Genomic DNA, 19,779 nt, shown 5'->3' with positions numbered 1-19,779 from the left:
AACTACCCACTTGCCAAAGATAGAACCCCGAAGTCGACTGGATTCTTCTCTTTCCCTTTCAGTTCTTACATTCAAATGGTCTCTAAGGCCCATAAATTCAGTGGAATCCTTTTACCTGAGTTCCTGAGCTTAATAAGTGCTCTCTAAAGAAAGACCTCAGACATGTTCATTCTAGCACTTTATTGGAAATTGGTTGTATACATCAGTGAAGTCAGACCAAAGTCAAAGCATCACTTCCACATAATATTCTGATATCTGTGCTATCTTTTTACATAACTTAATACATCCCAAGATACTCCTGATTTTGGTCAAGGAGCTTGGGTGGTCCAGAAATCTCTCTCTATAAATATAGATCATAGCATCTAAAATAACCATTGTTTTTGAGTTAGTTCCAAAAGTCCGGGAACATCTCTTAAAATCTGTAGCTTAGACTGGCTGCAGTGCTTGCTGGTGGGAGGGAATGAAGGGCTTACACTTCACACCATGGAGCTAGTTACAGCGGGTGCTGGGGCGGCGGGGACAGAGCTCCTCGAGTGTGGGGCACACAAGTGGGTGGGGGTTGGAAATCCTGAAAGCTGCCCAGGCCACTCAGCCACCCTGTGTTTTCCAACATTGCTTGAGTGTCAAAGTGAGGAGACTCCAATGTAGAAAGAAGCCCATCACCCCAGGTCCCTTGGCATTGCCAAGAAATGGCACAGCCTCCTCTAGATTGTTATAGGGGTAGATGTTCTGGCACAGAGAAGGTCCTGGGAAGTCCCACCCATCTCCCTCCCCCTGCCACGCTCAATTCCCTCCAAATTCCATAACTTGAGGGAGTGGCACCACAAAGAAAATGACTTTGAGCCAAAGTGCTGCTGGCCCCTTGGAATGAGGACAGGGTGCCTTTGCTTCGTTTGACCTGGGGGGCACCGGCGAAGGCTGCTCTGCCCCCAGCATCTTCCTCGCCCCCCTGAAGGCCAGCGTCAGCGATCAGGTGCTTTGGTTCTTCGAAGCTTCTCAGCATTTAGCAATAGCACCTGTGTATCTGTGGTGGGCTTTACTGCTCACAATCACCAACAGCTTTAACCCCCACCAAGTCATTGGTTCTTGCAACCCTATGAGGTAGGAAGGGCAGGGATCATGATCCCCATTTAAAAGAGAAGGAACCTGGAACCCACAGAATTAGGTCCCTTGCCTGAACTCACACAGCTGGCTGGTGGCAAAATCCAAACAGAACCCCAGTCTCCTCTCACGCGGCAGGCTCCCGAGGCCACACTCCAAAGCCCCTCCTGCTGCTTTTCCAAGAAGGAAGAAGTGGGGGGAGGGGACACCGTCCACATCACTCCCTTGCCCCTCTTAGGAGATCTGATCTCAGACGGCTCCACTGAGGACGGGATGAGTCCGCATGCGATAGAGAATGACCGCAGTGGCCGGACACAGCAACAGGGAGGTCATGATGACAATGGTGGCCAGGATGATGAGGACAATGACCCAGATATCCAGGATGTGCTTGGGGAGCGTGGCTTCCACCGGGACCTGGCTGACGGCGTCCATGCTGCTTCACTCTGTGACAGACAGGAAAGAGGAAGTCACTATCTTGCACCCTCTCCGGGAGTCAGAAGCTTGCATCCCTTACCACTTCCGTGCTCTTCAGGTTACCTGATCGATACGAATAATGGGCTCACTTACCGAGGGCTTCCTACGGGCCAGGCCCCACGCTAGGCACTTTCTGTGTATTAACTCACTTAGCCCTCCCTTCAACCACCACCTCCATGAGGCGGTCAGCCTTTTGTATTTCTTGGACTTTATCTTCAGTTATTTCCATTTTACAGATGAGGACCCTAAAGCCTTTACAGATGTAGTTAATTTGCCCAAGGAAGTGAAGCCAGATGCGTGGGACTCCAGAGCCTGCATGTTTAACTATTAAACTATCACACTACCAGTCTGGCCCCTCATCTGTTAATTTGTCTTTGGTCCTGTGCCCCTTCTCCCATTCTCCTGGTAATAAAACCTGCTCTTTTCTGTGGAGAACCTACCTATTCTGTGTGGTTTAGTGAAGGCGCTCACCTGAGCACAAGGGTAGATATGTGCTCTAGGCTTGGCCATCACTAATCATAGCCTCAATTCAGGGCTGGGCAAGTGACCCTGGCCAAGGCAGCCCAAGTCCTCCCAGGGCATTGGTTAAGATGATTCTTTCTGCTGGGGACTGCTCAACCAAAAGGATGTGAGTCTGGAAAGGGCGGGCAGGGTGCTGTCTCACCCACGTGTGGATAGCCCATCTTTGAGACGGAAGGAGAAATGGAGGCTTCAGGACCCGAACCCCATGCAGTCTGACGCCACCGGCAATCCTGGATACCCCAGACACAGAAGCGAATCATTCCCTGCCTTTAAGCCGGAGTCAGCGTGGCTTCTCCCACTTAACACCTAAGAGTTCTGATGGATAAGAGGTAAACCGGTTGTTCCCAAACTTTTTCAATTCACAGCACCCTTAGTTTTTAGTACATTTTACAGCTCTGCGGGCCCAGAGGAATACCTAGCAGTTCCATTTATTACGGAGTTAGCTTCAAACAAGTCAGTAAGCATTTATGTCCTAACAGAGTAGTAGCTGCTTGAAAAAAAATCATACAAATTGAAAAAAGAAAATATTTTTATTTCATTCTTCACCAGTTACTTACTAATGGGACGTGGGCAGTGGGCAGACACTGCACCACTTTGCAGACTCTGGGGTCAGATCGGACAATGCCACGCCCACTGCCCACTGCACGTTCATTTGTGCGCACCACCTGCTGCATCCTGGCAGCCACCAAAAACTCAGCTTCACGAAACAGAGCATCGCCAAAGGGAATGCACTATGGTTCACGTTAAACTGTAAACTTTCTCGAGCTAGTCGTTTGCACAGTGTGGGAGGGATGTCAAAAATGTTACAGATCCTGCGGCCGCCATACACTTTTCCAATGAGTTCACTGTGGCTCCCAGGGCTCAGTGTACAACTTGGGAACGAACCACAGACCTAACCCATTCCCTGCCCAGAGGGCACAAGGCTGGAACAAACACTCTGCTGTGGTTCCTTCTAGATCTGAGATCTGAGATCTGTATTTCTGTGATTCTAGGTCCCAGACAAAATTTCCAATTCTAGTCCAATGCCCTGCTTTGTCCTAATCAATACCTTCTCCTTTCTAATGCCTTTGGCTCCATGCCCACTGCTGCCCCGCTAAGTAAGCTGCTGACGGCCATATCCAAGGCAAAGCCTCCAAGATATACACACAGGGATGTTCATTTCTGCATTGTTTGTTACAGCAACCAATGCAACAAGTGTCCATAATAGTAATATAGTGTATATCCATATATTGGTACACCATTCACTCATTTAACAAATATTTAGTGCTTGCTATTCACCAAGTATTGTTCCAAGTGTGTTACAAATATTAACGTATTTAATAGTTACTAAAAAGAATGATGATCTACAGTGAGTTCTGAACATTCTAAGTGGGGGGAAAAGTACAGTACAGAATAATGTGCATAGGATTATTCGTCTGGCTCAGATTTTGTAGAATTAAGTAGACAGATGGGGGATGATACATAAATGTAAAATCATTTATGAGCAGAATCCAAAGAGTTAAATAGTGATTACCTGGGGGCCAGACTAGGAGTGGGAGAAGCTTTTGCTTCTCATTCTTCATGTTTTCACGCTGTTTGAATTTTCTAAACATGAGCGTGTCTTACATTTAATTTTCTTAAGCCCAGTGGATTGAGGGGAAAATGGTCCAATAAAATTCAAGTATGAGCCTAGATCAAGTGGTCACCAAATGCCCTATACTGTGTCAAGTGAGAACCATCTTAGGACAGTATTAAAAAACACTAATTTCTGGGTCCCATTATAGACTTACTGAATTAGACTCAAGAAGGGACAGGAGGAGGCCGTTTTTCCCAATACGCAGCCAGCTTTGGGAACCCCCGGACCCACGGATCTCTAAGGCTGCTACGACTCTCTCCAGCACTGTGATTTGGCAACTGATTCCCAGGTGCTCTGCAGCCAGTGTGGTCAGACCTAGGCAAGGCCCAGGATGAAGGAGAAGCCTCTGGCAAGGCTCCCGAGGAGACCAGGACTTTCAGGCTAGGGCTTGCCGAAGAGGGAGAGGCCGAGGAGGCTGGCCCTGCCTCAGCCCTGGAAATGTGATCACTTACTCCAAGTCCAAGGCTCAGAAGCATGAGTCACAGGAGCCTTGCACTGTTAAGGAAGGACAGAGGAGGCAGAAATCATTATTTGTGGTCTCCTGATTACATCAACAGCTAGCTTGCCCTGGGCCAAAAGAACCCCACGAAAGCCCTTTCTGGTAAATCCATGAACATCAAAGAGTTTCCGAGACTCCAAATGCCAGGAATAATTTCCCTGGCTGACTTTTATATGGAAAACCTGTCATTTACAGGAACTCAGGCTTCAGGGCTCATTCACCATCACGAATCACAGAAGCTACACCAGCCTTATTTCACAGATGGCGGAACGGAGGTCCGGAGGTCTTTCCCCACCTTCAACCCCACCTTCTTCCAGAATAATCATTCAAAGACATAAATCCAATCAAGTCGCTGCCTAAACAACACAAAACAGAATAGAACAAGTAGATGAATAAATGAAACTTCTTCTGTGTACTGCAATGCACTCTAGATTGTACTCTTTTGCACATGGCGTTACTTAAAACCCTGATCACAAAAACAGATAAACACAGAGCTGCTCTAGAATGCCAGGGAGGAGGCAAAGGAGGGGTCTGGGGGTCCCAGCCAGCGAGGCTGGATAAATATCCTTAGAGGCCCTAAGCACTAGAGATTAGGATGCTCACCCCCTTCCCACATACAATTCAAACTAAAAGCAATACTAAACCGTAACACATAAAACTAATTTTCCCAGGTGTTATTTTGGTGTCCCTGCTTAGCACAGCCTGTTCACTTGGTACAGTACAGCTGTTCAGCTTCCCCTGAACCCCCTGGACTCCTCAAAACACAGTCTGAAAACCACAGGTTATGATGTTCTCCAAGGGCCCTCTCAGCGCCACTACTGTTCCAGAGGGCTCTAAGGCTGGCCATGAACGTGACCAGGTGTCCGAACACACAGGGAGCTCTCGCTCCTTGTTTCAACCTTCTCAGTCTTCAAACGTGTCCCCTCCGACGGGCTGTTCCTTCCCCTGGAACACCTCTCCCCACCGTGAAAGAAAAGTTGTGTCCCCAAAATAAGAACTACGTAGAGCATATGTTCAGCATCTTCAATGGCACGCTGGAAAGTTTTCCTTGAGAAAAAGCAGGACTCGGGCTTCTGCCAGCTGACTTGTGTTTGACCTCTATCTGGCATCCGGGTGCATGGCTTCTTGCGAGTACATAAAACCCTGTTTCTTGGCACATCTAATTAATCACCACAGATCAAGCTGCTTGTCATTTGCTTTGCAGATACACTACTTGTTATTTCTGATTAATGGGTCATGTCAGACTGTGGCCCAAACCATTCATATCACAGATTTAACCTTATCACAGATAAAAATGGGATTTTTTTATGACCATGGGAGGTGAAACAGCAGTCAGGCCTAAACTCCTGTCAATTTAAACTGGCATACTTTATCTCCTGATGACCTCACTAAATGAATAAATAAACGCCGACATATGTTCTATATAAGTTTGTCTAAGAAGCTGCGTTAACACCAGTCTGAGCTGACAAGCAAAAAAGCCACGGTATCACCAGCCACTGACGCCGTGGGCCCTACACCACCTGCCCTGCGAGAGGCCAGTTTTCATAAGCAACTGAAAACCTTTTTGGGGAAAAAAAAAAAAAATCATTGTTCCAACCAATTCTATCATATGGCCAATTTTCTAGCGCCAACAAAAAAATATATAAATTTCAGAAATTAAAATTTCCCGCAAGTCAGTAGTTTTAGAATAATTGAATCCAAGGTGACTAATCCGTGCTATCTATCCGCCTTTCAATCATGAGAATCACTCCCTAGCAAGCAGCTCTCACCCTCTGACAAAGTAATATTGGTTCTGGCTGAGCACCATCAGGACAAGTAACTCTGTCCAGGATATTCGTTCATTCATTCATTCATTCATTCATTCATTCATTCAGTACTTGCTATATACAAGATACTCCCTTAGGAATTACTGTTATTTACTCAGAAGATATAACTCACTTCCAAGAAGCACAGAGAAGTTAAGTACCCCTCCTCTTATTTCCTCAAAAACAGGATCACACAAGCCAGCATTTAACAAATACCAAGTGCAAAGTACTGTGCGAGGCCTCGTCCCACACATTAACTTACTTAACCTTCACAATAATCCTGGGTTGGATATATTATTTTACAGATGTGGAAATGAAAGCCAAGGGAGGTTAACTGGCTGGTGATTATAAAGCGAAGTAACTGACATTCAAACTCAGGTCTCCTGACCCTATGTTCATCTCCAAAGCCTCCACACAGACCCAGGAGTAAGATCATGGAATATGCCAGATCCAAAGTCCAGGTCAGACTCATTGCTTTCGGCCAAAGGCACTCTGGATTTAGAGAATTAAGAAAAGATATGCAGTCTATAACTAGAGATACCAAAAGATAAAATGATTTTTAATTTTTCTGAACCTAATTTCAGAATTATAAGGAGAAACAGATGAAGCCACAGTTACAGTGGGGGAGTTCAACACAATTCTCTTAAATACTGATAGAACAAAAAGTGTTTTAAAATCAGCTAAGAACATAGAAGATTTTTTAAATTAATAGTTTTCTATAATGTATGATTTCAAATAGAAAGGAGCAAAACTAATTATAAAAAGTTAACATTTAAATTATTTCCTCTGGGAATAATTTTTATATATTTATATATATATTAAATTTAATATTTAAAATATAATGAGAATATATATTATGCTATATTTTATATATATATAAAATTCTCAATTATGTAGTAATATATATTCATTTAATGGTATTGGAAAAAAATAACTTTGAGGATAATTACATGAGAATAAAGGGAAGCACAATATACAACATTTAAAAAACAAGTTCAAAACAGAATAGTTTTAGTGTAAGAACAAATAGTTTTTAGAACTGATTTCAAATGTTAAGTCATTTGACCTAACTCACAAAACAGAAAGTTGCCTCTAGTATGCTCCCGTCAGAACTGTAAAGAGGATATTTCTATAAAGCAATTGTGGTAAGTAGAACTCTAAGATGACCCCCATAATCTCTGTTCCCTGGTGCTACCCCTGGGATTAGGTTAGGTCACATAACAAATGTGAAGGGATTTTGCAGATGTAGTTAAGGTTCCAGATCCCCTGACTTTAAAGTAAACAAAAAGAGCATCCTGGGTGGGCCTGACCTAATCAGGTGAAAGTTCTTTAAAAGAGGGCTAAAGCTTTCCCTGAGGTCAAAGACACGGCTCTGCTGGCCTTGAGTTGCAAGAAACAAATCTGCCAACAACCTAAATGAGCTTGCAGGCAGAGTCTTTCCTATTTGATCCTCCAGATGCAAATGCAACTTGGCTGATACCTTGACTGAAGTTTTGTAAGGACCCAACGAGATTGTGTTTGAACCCAGGGAAACTGTGAGATCAGTGAATGTATTTTTAAGCCACCAAATCTGTGCTAATTTGTTATGGCAGCAACAGAAAACTAAATCAGCAATACTATTTCGTCCTGGGTTTGTTCTGTGGAGAAGAAATCCCTACAAAGTAATGGCATTCTAGACATCTACATAGAATTTAGACACTATCTAGCTTAAGCCACACAGCCTCCTTCCCATTTTACAGGTGAAGGAAATGACTTGCCCAAGGTCACACAGCAGGTTAAGGGCAGGACTGAGGGGAGAACTCGGGCCTCCTGATCTGTGCGCTCTTTTCAAATGCCATTGCTCTCCTGTTTGAGATGGGAGCCGGGAGAAAGTAAGGAGTCCGGCTGGAGAAGGCAGCGGGAGGGACAGGCTTCTTGATTCTACCTCTTTACTGTGTAAAAGCCATAGGGGCCTTGAGGCCCAGAGCCCGAGGCCACATCACAGTAGGTGGGACAGGTGAGGTGGTTTTCCAGGGCCACACACACACCCCTCAACCAAAAATGAGTCCTGTCAGAATCACTGGAGAATGCAGTTCCATCCCTTTGGCTCAAGGCCCGAATGCAAATGAATCTAGAGAAGAAGGTAGTGGTGAAGACTGTAACTTAGCATCCCTCACCATGAGACCGACAGGGAAGAGGAAGAGACACTGGCATCTGACTGGTCATGGGGGACCCCACACGGTGGGGCAAAGTGCCATGCGTCTGGGATGAAGGACTGGACCCCGTGCCTGGCTTCCGGCTCTGCCGAGGCCCGGCCTTCAGCCAGCACAGCGCCTTCTCCTCACAGAACGCGCCCCCTCTCTACTCAGTGGCAGGGGCACTGAATACATGTTTCTTAACTCAACCGCTCCCCCCCGGCCCCCCCCACCCCCCACCCCCGGAGCTCCTGGATGCTGGTTGGGCGAGGGGAGTACATGGGAACGGAGGGAATACTTGGAAACAGCGGGGAAGTCTCCCCTCTACACTCCCCTCTACAGCGGTAAGAGCGAGCCCCAGCTCAGAGGCCAGCTGGCTTGGGTTTCAATGTGGCTCCACCACTTTCTAGCTGACCTATCTTGGGTAAGTTATCGAACTTCCTAATGCTTCCATTTATTCAGCTGAAAACAAAAACAAAAATGGGCAAATAATAGCATCTGCCCTGTAGGGTGAGTAGAATTCCATGAGAGGATCACACATAGTACTGGGCAGTATTCTGACACACGATGGGCACCCCACAAACGTCCATTCCATGATCAGTAATTCCTGGCTGCAGGGATCACGCACCTGAGCAAATAGCCTCCCCTCCCCGCCCCGACAACCCAGTTAGAATTTGTTAGTATCCCTGACTTGGCACATGTCTTCACTTTATCAACAAAGATGATAGAGGCTTAATCCAAATTAATGAATTTTTTTTTAATCAACCAATGACATGGTTGATTAACCTGACGGATTCCTCCAGGCTGAGGATGAAACACGGATGGCGCTGTGATTCCCACTGGGCATTGAGGAGTGGGGGTAGAGATGGAGATGTTTGCCCCTAAGAAGCTCACCCTCTTCTGCAGGAAAAAGACATCACGTAGAACTGCTAGTTGCAATACAAGGCAGGGCACTCCTACACTGAAGGTGCAAACCACATGCTCTTGGAGAAGAGGAAGTGGAAAGAGAAAGAGAAAGAGTGCCGGTAAGACAATCTTGATCTGAATCCTGCTTTCCATCCTTATCAACAGTGTGACTTGGGGCAAGTTACTTAAAATCTCTAAACCTCAGTCTTCTCATCTTTACAATAAGGACACTAAGAGCATTATATTGCACCCTACTTTTGTGAGGATAAAGCGAGACAATAGGTACATAGTCCTGAAACATAACAGATGCTCAAAACAATATTCGTCTTCATTCCTTTGTTCTTGTCTAAGTAAAACACAACACTTTAAAAAGACGGGGGACTTTGATGTAGGCTTTGAAGAGAAGTAGGTGTTCAAAAGGAAAAAAATAAAGGGAGAGGCAGGATGAGTAGAACAGATACATCAACAAAGCCCAGAGCTGGTAAGATATAGCGCCTGCCGGGGCATCTGTAGTCCTTGCGGCTCTGGCAAGAGGCTTACCCTTTCTAAGCTTCCGTTTCATCTGTCAAATGGAAACAGGACTACTTCATTGGGATGCCGTGGGATCTGAATGAGCTAATGTACACACTTACTTTGGACCATGCCTGGTGCACAGTAAGGACTTCATCCATGTTAAACTGAGCTGGCGGACACAGCCCAGCTCCTAAATTCAGAGCGTTCAGAGCCCCACCACTATTTGGGGCGCCATGACCGCTCCGAGGCTGATCTAGGAAAGCGCAGGGATAGTTTCATCCACACGGAGAGCCTTTGAGAGTCTGTCCTGGCTTTGATCTTCCACAGGAAAAGCACACCCTGCACTTCTGAGCGGCAGCTAGCAGTTGACTTTTGAGGGATTGCCCGTGGTTATCCAACCGGTTTTACCACCAAGGAGCTCACTGAGGAAGAAGGCAATAAAAGAAATGACTTCCTGCTGGCTGGCAAGCTTAATTATCCCCATGTGGGAGAGAAAGCAGACCGAGGCAGGTGGCTTCCTGCAGGTGTGGCCTGGCACGGAGGCCGGAGAGGGGGCAGTGAGCCCAGCTCTGAGTCACCGGCGCAGGGGCCATCTCTTCGGGCATTCTGCCAAATGGGGAGAATGAGGCTGATTGTTCCCACCCAGGGAGCAGACTCAGGGGCTTACCAGCATCACTCCGCTGATAGGACCCCTTCCGAAGGCTCTACCCTCAGAAGGAGCTGGTGCAATCACCCGAGAAGAATGGAGCATCGAGGCCAGACAGAGAAAGCAAGTCAAGTTCCGAGAAGAGGCCCCACTGGCCCCTTACTAGCCTGGGGTAACTAATGTCCTGATCAGACTTTTGTGCTTGCTGTTCCCTCTTCTTAGAATGCTCTTCCCCGCAGATCTTGCTTTTCAACAACCACTGTCTCAGTGTCCAGGACCTCAACTTAAATGTCACCTCTTTGGAAAAGCCTTTTTCTAGAATCACCTTGTTAAATCACTACCCTCGTCCAGCCGCCATTCTCTATCTCAGACCTTGTTTTAATGTCTTCAGACACTTTTCACAACTTAAAATTAGCTTGTTTGTTTGCGTGTGTATGTGGTTTTTTTGGCCACCTTTGCCCACTCAAATGCAAGCACAAGGAGAGCAGAAGGCTTGCCTCCCGTTCCCAGCCGTACCCTCGGCACAGCTCTCGGGCCCTGGCACACAGGACGGGCCCAATAAACCCAAGATGGGTGAGGGAATGAACACAGACAGATGGGAGGACTTCAGATCTGAGCTGAGTTGGAACTTAGCTGTCCGGAAAGGATCCTCGCCCCATGATCTTAAAAGTCAGAATCCCATCTCTAAAACAAAATGCATCCTCTGACTCGATCATTTTCTGGGCTCTCTATACACTCAGGAAGGATTATGAGGGCCTCCTCCTTTCCCAGACTAGCCTGTACATACCAGGCAGAGAGAGGGGCACTGACCTTTCAGAATAACCTTCTCTAGGATTCCCTGGGCTCCAGAGCTGGGCACTGAGGTGAGCATAGGGGTGGGGGAGTTGCTGTCCCCAGCAGGAACATTTCCTTCTCTGTTCTCAGAACGGAGAGCCGATAAAAAAGGAAGGGATTTCCCAGGCCTACTGCGGGTGAGACCATCCACACCTCACATTCACCCTCAGAGACAGTTCTCTTCCCCTTCTGTAACAGCTTCAAGCATTTACCAAGCCAAGCCATCTCACTAGGGACCCCTGTTCCAAAGACGGGGGCCAGAGGAAGGGACGGGCAGGACTTACAACGATCAAAAATGTGAAATGAATCAAATCAGAGGACTTTGTCCAATCACCCGAGGTCCCCGAGGAGGGCTCTGTTCTCATTTTACCCCAGTTGGCTTCCGTCTCCATCAAAATTCTTAACAGTCTAAAGACGTGTTCCCTGCCTGAGTTTCTGTCTGCTATTCTGTGGCTGGAAAAATGGAAAAACACCAGGATATTTCAAAGAGATCAGAAAACAGCCAGAACTATTCAAGACTGCACGTACCCATCAGACCAGCCAATCACAGAGTCTTAGAAACCAACAGGGAGCCAGCAGAGAAGCCCTGGCCAAATCCACAGCATCCTGCTTAAGCCTCTACCATCCATCACGGTTATTTGCCAGTGACTAAGAGCCTGCTGTGTGCTGGGCCCACAAAGGAGATTCTCCATGGTGGTGGGATGGTGGGGTGGGGGGACGGTTAGTGATAGAGCTGCAAGGGCACCAGAGTGGTGTGAATCCCCTGCCAAGCTATGTGATCGGGAACAAGTCAATCTCCAAAAATGCATACAGCAGGCAGAACAGCAGACCCTCAAAGATGTCCATGGTCCTGGTCTCCGGAACCGTGACTATGAAAAAAGAAGCATGACTCAGAGGGCAGAGTCATGAAAACAGAGGCGAAGAGTCAGCAGATGTGATTTAAAGACTTTGAGATCAGATTATCTTGGACGACCAAGTGGGTCCAGTCTAATCACATGAGTCCTTAAAAGTGAAGAGGAAGGCAGGAGGGTCAGAGAAATATGGCATGAGAAGCACCTGACTCACCATTGCTTGCTTTGAAGATGCAGGAAGCCGGCTACGAGCCAAGGGCTGCAGAGGCCTGCAGAAGCAGGGAATGGCCCCCAGCTGACAGCCAGAGAGGAAACGGTGACCTTGGTCCTATAGCCATAGGAACTGAATTCTGCCAACAACTCAAATGAGCAGGGAACAAATCCTCCCCTAAAGACTCCAGAAAGAAACTCAGCTTACTGATGCCTTTTCTTCTAGAAAGACCCATACCAGACTTCTGACCGTAGAATGGTAATACGGTAAATTTGATTTTTTTGAAGCACGAAATTGGTGGTAATTTGTTACAGCATTAGCAAATGACCACACTGTGTGATCCTGAGTAAGTCCCTCCTTCAAACTGGGCCTCCTCCTCCTGTCAGTCCATTGGAAAGGGTGGTCAAGGTGATCTCCAAGTCTCACTCTGCTCCCCTGACACCCTACCTCCCCTAGAGCCCTGCCCCAGGTCCAGGATGGTCTTGGGTTGAAGGCCATTAAAGAAAAAAACAGAAAGGAGCAAGGGGTGGAGAAGATGAATCTTTAAAAAGCCCCAAGGTGTTTCTTAAAATGCTACCCAGGATGCTCAAAAAAAAAAAAAAAAAAAAAAGTCTCCCGTTTTGCCATTTGTTACTTCCTAGACCATCCCCCAGAGGAATGAAGTGGAAAATCTGGGAGAGCAAGAAAAAAAGCTTCCCGATCAATTGGTAGACGCTGTCCAGAGCACTGAGTTAAGGATTCCCTAGCCTTGCAGAGATTGCAAGGTGCAAAGTCCTGATTATCAGGGATTAGGACTGGTGACATGTAGGCCACAAATAGGTCACCAGTACTTGAAACTGATTTGGGGAGTTTAGTTTTCTGTTTTCCTTCTCCCTCCTCCATTTCATTCTCTCCGATCCTATGTAGTTGGTCACCAGCAATTCGCATGTCCAATCAGCCAGAGTCCAAATCAATAAAATAAGGAAACTAGAGCTACGCACCACGAAGCAATGTAAAGTACACAGTAGAGTTGTTGAATCTGGTTTGCTGTTGTCCACCATGCTAGCCAGGGATAGTTCTGGCCTGTTCCCCTTCCTGGCTACCTCTGAGCTTTTCTCTTGGGTGTACACCGTTCTGTTTCCCTAGTGAGGCAGAAAGATACTAGGGTCCCTAGTGATTTACTAGTCCAGTGGCTGTCAAATTCTTACTTACTGTGCCCTAGGTGACCCTGCAAGTAACTGACAGAAATAAGATCTAATGACCCAGATCCCCATAATTCCAGTGCGGTTCAGAGCTCAGGCCCTGAAACCAAACTGCCTGGATGCAAACTGCAGCTCCCTGTGATCACGGGTGAGTTCCCCACTCTCTTTGGACCTCAGTCTCCTCAACTATAAAATGGACAAAATGGTGGTCCCTACCTCATAGGACTGTGGTAAGGACTAAATAAATTAACACTTGTAAAATGCTTAGAATAATGCCTGGCTCATAGTCAGCACTCAGTAAATGTCAAGTATGGTTTGTTTTGTTTTGTTTTGTTTTTTGGTAGGCTCAACATGGGGCTTGAACTCATGACCCTGATATCAAGGCCCGAGCTGAGATCAAGAGTCGGAGGCTGAGCCGACTGAGCCACCCCGGCGCCCCTCAAGTATGATCATTATTACATCATTTGGCTTGTCTGGCCCACCGGGGCAGGTGCCTACAGGCTGTGGTAATACCAGCATTTACTCCCATAAACTGTGAGTGTGAGCACACGTGTCTACCTTTGATTCCAACTGCAGCAGTGAGGCCAATCAAGATAAAGATTCTCTTTCCTTGGCGACATTTCCTTTATTTGTAGATTTTAAACCACAGTGAAAAAACAGAAGCACTTTTTTTTTTAAAACAAGGATCAGCATACAGCTAGGGAAGCACCTGAAACTGAGACTGCCACTTACTCCGTTGGCCTGTCACACCTGGGCCCCCTATGTGACCCAACCACATGAGGCCCCCAAGGTCTCTAATTTGGTGTATGTCTCAAACACCTCACCCCGGCTCTGTGATTCTTAGGCTATGCCAGAGACCATGCCAGAGACCGGGAATCCCCAGACCTGTCATGCAGGGGAGCCCACGGTTCTGACGCCCTGAGAGGTCACTGTTTAGAACATCTCCAGATGGAGCATGACTTGTGACCTCCAGGGCATGACTCATAACCCCAGGAGGGCTGGAAATGGGAGGTCCCTGGTGCAGTGGAGAAGTGCTTCTCCTCAGCTGTTCCAGTCCTTGCTGCAGAAGTACAGATGTCCTGAGGCTCGGCTGGGCTCACAGGACTGCTGGCTGCCCTACAGAACCCAAAGGGCACATCCCGCTCAACCGGAGGTGCCCGTCTGTTCCATCCCCACTTCACTTTAGGGATGTGGAGCGCGAAGTCAAGATGGGGAAAATGCCTCATCAAGGTAACTCTGAGTGTCTCCTGACTTCCAGAGAATTGTCCTTCCCGCCCCCACCCCTACCCCAACCCCCATTCAGGCATTTGCAAGCTTTCCTATTTCCCCACCGCAGTGGTACCACAGGTACTCAAGGAATCTTTGAGCCTTCAATGTCTGAGCAGCTTTCACTACCGGGGCCTAGAGCTCTGAGGAATCTATAGAGGAAGGGGAGACTCCTGAGCGCACCCCCGCCCCCACCCCGTGCCAACAGGCCCAAGGCCAGTCAGGAAGAAAGGGTGGAGCTGTAGGAACAGGAGTCCAGCCTGGCCACTCAAAATAACAACCTCCCACAGGTGTGCAGGTTTTTACGGCTTACACCTCCCCTTCTTCCACGCGTGAACAGTACTGAGCACCTACTTGCCAGGCCCTGGGCCAAGGGCTGAGGAGGCCTCGGAGATGAGGCTTGGAGACAGTCTCTACCCTCAAGGAATTTGTGGAGGGGTAGGGAGAGCAGGGGTGCAACGACTGGAACAACCAAGTCCGAAGTAAAGAGGTGGGAGGAGGAGGAGGGGGCGGAGGAGGAGGGGGCGGGGAGGGGGAGGAGGGGGCGGGGAGGGAGAGGAGGGGGCGGGGAGGGAGAGGAGGGGGCGGGGGAGGGGGGAGGAGGAGGGAGGGGGAGGAAGAGTGGGGAGGGGAGAGGGGGAGGAGGAGTGGGGAGAGCACTTGGAAGGAAGGCTTCTCTCCACGATACTCTGCACACCCGCTCTCTCATTTGATTTCTGTACGCCAAGGATACTTTCTCCCTTTCACAGATGGAGAAACAGGGCCGGGAGACAGGATGGGGAAACTGCTGGTGCCGGACCAAGGGACCCCACACCCTACTCCCAACTCTTGGCGCCTCCCACGCGGGGCTTTGGGAGAAGCCGCCGGCCGCGGGGCTGGGCTCACCCACCCGAGCTGCGGCTCCCACGAGGCCCCAGATCGGCCGAGGAGGTGGCTGCAACTTCGGGGCTGAGAGAAGCAGAAAAGGGGAACGCAGAAGTGATGACGGAGGAGGAAAGAGGCAGAAGAGGGGGAAGGAGAGGGGGACAGCTGGGAGGACGCTGGGCTAGGGACGCGGGAGAACGGAGCCCCACGCGCGACACCCGACGGCCCCACTCACCCGGGGATCCTCGGAGCGGCTTCGCAGGAAAGCCCGCGGCCCCCGCCGCAGCCGGATCGCGCGGAGTCTGCGGGAGGCTCGGGCCAAGGGACGGCTCGAGCGCTTCCGCCGGCTCGCGGGGGGCGGCCCGGCCCCGGGGTCGCGGCGCGCCACGTGCCGTGCCCTCGGAGCCCGCGGCGGCGGGAGCGCGCGGGAGCGGCCGGGACGCGCGGCTCGGCCCCGGGGAGGCGCTCGGCGGCGCTGGAATGCGCGGCCGCCAGGGACCGCCCCCGGAAAACCCGGGCCCCCGGCCGCCGCCGCCGCCGCCGCCCCGCCTCCGTCGCCCCCGCGGCCGCCCCAGCCCGGGGGAGAAACCCGGGGGCCCGGGCTTCCCCGCCGACCCCCGGGCCGCGCTCGCGTGCCGGGCCGCCCCGATGCTTCGGCCGTCGGGCCCCCGCTCTCCTTACCGTGCCCCGGGAGGCTCGGGCTGACCGAAAACGCGTCCTCCCAATTCCTTTCCGGCCGAAGTCTGGCCGATGGGTTTGGGCGGAGGGGCCGAGACTCTGAGCGCCTGCTTTGCAGTGCACTGAGCGTATGACCCTTGACAGGCGGCTTCGAGAAAGGGAGGCTAGTAACACCTGTGTCCCAGCCCTGCTGTGAGGACGGACTTAGACGCCAGTGTGAAGCTGGTTGGTTGTCTGCCGTGACACGCCTCTGAGCATCCTGTTCATTCTTGGGACAACAGTGAAATGGCCCGATCCAGGGTGCTCATGAGCCCAGGAGAGCTGGCTGCTGAGAGGACTCCGCGCCCTGCCAGTTCCCGGCCCGGCTCCCACGCAGGACAATGCAGCTGTGCGATCCCCTGCCGCCTCTGGGATGCACCAGGGACAGGGACCCACGGTTTTTAATTCAGCTGTCGAGCGCTCTTCAGTCTTGCTCTAAAACACAGGCGCTCAGGCCTTGACCATCAGTGTGACCTTGGGGAGTCTTGGAGCCCAGATGTGTATCAGTTTCTTCCTTTGCCCAATAGATGTAGTAAGAACTATACTGCCTTCCCAGGCCTAAATCCGGTGTAGTGTGGGGGCTGAACTTACCCCCTACTGTCTTCTCTGAATCGGGGATGAGGTCAGCAGAAATGACGTCTAAATCATCACTACCAGATGCCAGTTTTTTAGAGGGGAAACAATGAGGATGAAGGGGATTGACATGAGAAATGATTTGACAAAAATTCTAGGAAATGTCACCCAACAACATGTTTTAATCAAAAGAGACGTGTGGAATCTTAAAAACAAACAAGTACCACACAGTTCTGAACAGTTTAATAGAAAACTCTCAGTAGAAAAAAACAAACAAAAAAGCTCAATGAGGACAATCTCAATTTAATACAAAGTGTTCCCTGGTTAGTGGAAGAAGTAGGGGAGTACTCTGGATGGACACCTGGTAACTCCCTGTGCCCTGTGTGAATGCTGGCTTCCATCTGGGAGAAAGCAGAGCCCCAGGGCCGGCGGCAGCACTAGCGAAACTCAATCTGCCTTTCCCAGTTCACAGTCTATCGGTGTCTCTTTAATAATGATTTGCCCTGGCACCCAAAAAGCGAGCCAAAAGAGAAAATTGAATAATAACCTATGGGAAACATACTACATTAGCTCTGTCTCAGCTGGGTTGATTTTGCTAAGAGGGCTTTGGAAGAGAGGAATAATGGATGCTGTGTTGGGGTAGGAGGAGGGGGAATAAAATAGCCAATTTCAGTACCAAGCTTTGTTACAGCAAAACCCAGGGAACAACTTACATTTCACTTCCTTGGTGCTCAATTACAAGTACTCCAAAGGGAAAACCATCAAGAATTAAAAAAAAAAAAAAGTAATACAGGACATCCCCCTGATAGCGTGGGGGGGGGGGAATTTGAATAAAAGAAGTTGTAGCCTAACAGCATTCTACCAAAATACTGCCTACAGGGCCCCCCCACTAGGATAGAATTCATCTCAGAAACCCTCTCACTGAATCACACGTATGCAAGAATTTTCTTCTTTCATATATTTTTCACTTGCACAAGTACATTTATTTAGTTTGGGAAAGTAATGTGGTATATTGGATTGGTAGTCAGGAAGCCAAAATTCTGAGTCTATCTAAGTAGCTAAATGATCATTAATGCCTCAGTTCCTCACTTGCAAAATAGTAAAATGAAACCTATTCCTTCTGATACAATTATTGTGTGTAAAGATGTCATTCACGTATTTCTTTATTCAGAATTATTCACTGAAAGTCTCATACATGTTCTAGGTACCAAGGAAGACAAATTCTCTTTCTTTATTGTTTGACATCTAGTGGGGGAAATGTTCACCATAAATAAGCAAACAAAAAAGCAAAGTGATATCAATTTGCGAAACCGTGAGGAATATAAAATGAGATGATGTAATAGAGTGATAGAGCACATTTTATGTTTGATCATGGGGATTGTAGTTAATCTGAATTTCCTGAATTGTTTGTATTATCAATGATTATATTACTCTTTAGTATATCAACTTAAATGTAATTTCTAAGGTCTTTCATTACACTCTAAAAATTTAGACTGATATTAAATTATTGCCTGGATAATTTGTAAGGAAGGTAGAACACAAAAACATTGATCACCAAGCATGGTATGCATGCACACACACACATGGCACTCCTTTGCCTCCTACTTTTATATGTTTGAGAGTGGATAGACCCTTGGGGTATATTAATGTATATGTTCAATTTTGCCACTTTAAGAAATGCAAATGGGATGTGTGTGGCCATAACAGGTTTTACAGTGCTTGCTTGGCTGGTCTGCTAAATGTTTGTATCTTTCAAATCATGCTCAGTTACTTGCCTACAGTTACTTGAGGAAATAGAAGGTAGTTACATTGCTTAAAAGATGTAATTTATGTGCTAAGAGAGTAGATCTTAATGTTCTCCCCACAAAAAAGGAAGAGGTAACCATGGGATGGGATGGAGGTGGTAGCTAATACCATGGTAATAATCATTTTGCAATTTATAAATGTATCATATTAACATGTTGTATACCTTAGACTCATACAATATTAAGGGTCAATAATATGTCGATAAAGCAGGAAAAAAGAGAAATGGGTAGGATCCCATTTTATTCAATATGATGAAGACTAAAAAAATCTTTTTTAAAATACACAAAATAAGATATGAACAAATGTATGAACATTCCATTCTTCATAAAGAAAAATCTAGTCTGTAACAATGCCAGTTCTCTTCAAATAAATGTATAAATCTAAAAAACATTGTAACTTTTATGGGCCATTGAGACTATCTTAAGAATTGAAGGAGTAAAGAAATATAAGCATAGAATAAGATTATGAGTGCAAATTTGTTATCAAGGGAAAAAGAGCCATTTCATCTTGAAGTAAAAAACTGTGCCGGGGGTGGGTGGATCAGTCGTTAAGCGTCTGCCTTTAACTCAGGTCATGATCCCAGGGTCCTGGGATAGAGCCCCGCATCAGGCTCCCTGCTCAGTGGGAAGCCGGCTTCTCCCTCTCCCACTCCCCCTGCTTGTGTTCCTGCTCTCACTGTCTCTCTCTCTCTATCAAATAAATAAATAAAATCTTTAAAAAAAAAAAACAACAACTGTGCCAGAATGTGAAAGATTAGCAAGAGACAAATTTGAGTGGGTAAGTTGTAGAAGTTTGATGACAAGAAAACTTTGTTTCGTTGGTTTGTAATGCCTGCAAATAATGAGTCTAGAAGGAAACAATGAAATATGTTAAAATTTTGACAAAATTGGCTCTGTTTTTTTTCTTTTTTGAAGATTTTATGTATTTATTTGACAGAGAGAGACACAGCGAGAGAGGAAACACAGCAGGGGAAGCGGGAGAGGGAGAAGCAGGCTTCCCACGGAGCAAGGAGCCCGATGTGGGGCTCGATGTGGGGCTCGATCCCAGGACCCTGGGATCATGACCTGAGCCGAAGGTAGACGCTTAAGGACTGAGCCACCCAGGCACCCCAAAATTCGCTCTGTTTTAATGAGCTTACTCATAAGACTTTTTAAAAAGGCCTTTCTGGGGGCGCCTGGGTGGCTCAGTCGTTAAGCGTCTGCCTTCGGCTCAGGTCATGAT

General features: G+C 47.8%; 1 protein-coding gene and 1 long non-coding RNA gene across 3 annotated transcripts in view; one reads left to right on the top strand and one right to left on the bottom strand.

Annotated features, from left to right (window-relative positions):
* The window catches only part of LOC118006752, a 32,524-nt gene extending 31,084 nt beyond the window's left edge, over positions 1-1,440 (top strand). Inside the window, exon 4 of the long non-coding RNA XR_004678178.1 lies at positions 1,340-1,440. This is a non-coding gene — a long non-coding RNA (uncharacterized LOC118006752). The remainder of the gene's footprint in view (positions 1-1,339) is intronic.
* SMIM3 (small integral membrane protein 3) lies at positions 166-16,686 on the bottom strand. 2 transcript variants are annotated; one of them, XM_034999519.1, is made up of 2 exons: positions 16,144-16,686; positions 166-1,544 (listed from the first exon to the last, which is right to left on the bottom strand). In XM_034999519.1, the coding sequence occupies exon 2, from the start codon at positions 1,531-1,533 to the stop codon at positions 1,351-1,353; it is 183 nt and encodes a 60-aa protein (XP_034855410.1). In that variant the 5' UTR covers positions 1,534-1,544; positions 16,144-16,686; the 3' UTR covers positions 166-1,350. The 2 variants fall into 2 exon arrangements, with proteins under 2 accessions (XP_034855410.1, XP_034855409.1); XM_034999518.1 differs by lacking the exon at positions 16,144-16,686 and adding an exon at positions 15,698-15,864.
* Between the last annotated feature and the right edge of the window lie 3,093 nt (positions 16,687-19,779).

Source organism: Mirounga leonina, unplaced genomic scaffold, assembly GCF_011800145.1.
Source record: "Mirounga leonina isolate KUSES-001 unplaced genomic scaffold, KU_Mleo_1.0 Mir_99, whole genome shotgun sequence".
Taxonomy (NCBI): domain Eukaryota; kingdom Metazoa; phylum Chordata; class Mammalia; order Carnivora; family Phocidae; genus Mirounga; species Mirounga leonina.
The sequence above is the reverse complement of the archived record's forward strand: the minus strand, read 5'-3'. Positions and strand labels throughout refer to the sequence as shown.

Bases quoted from the DNA above. Each gene is read 5' to 3' on its own strand.
- SMIM3 (XM_034999519.1), bottom strand. From the start codon at position 1,533: ATGGACGCCGTCAGCCAGGTCCCGGTGGAAGCCACGCTCCCCAAGCAC.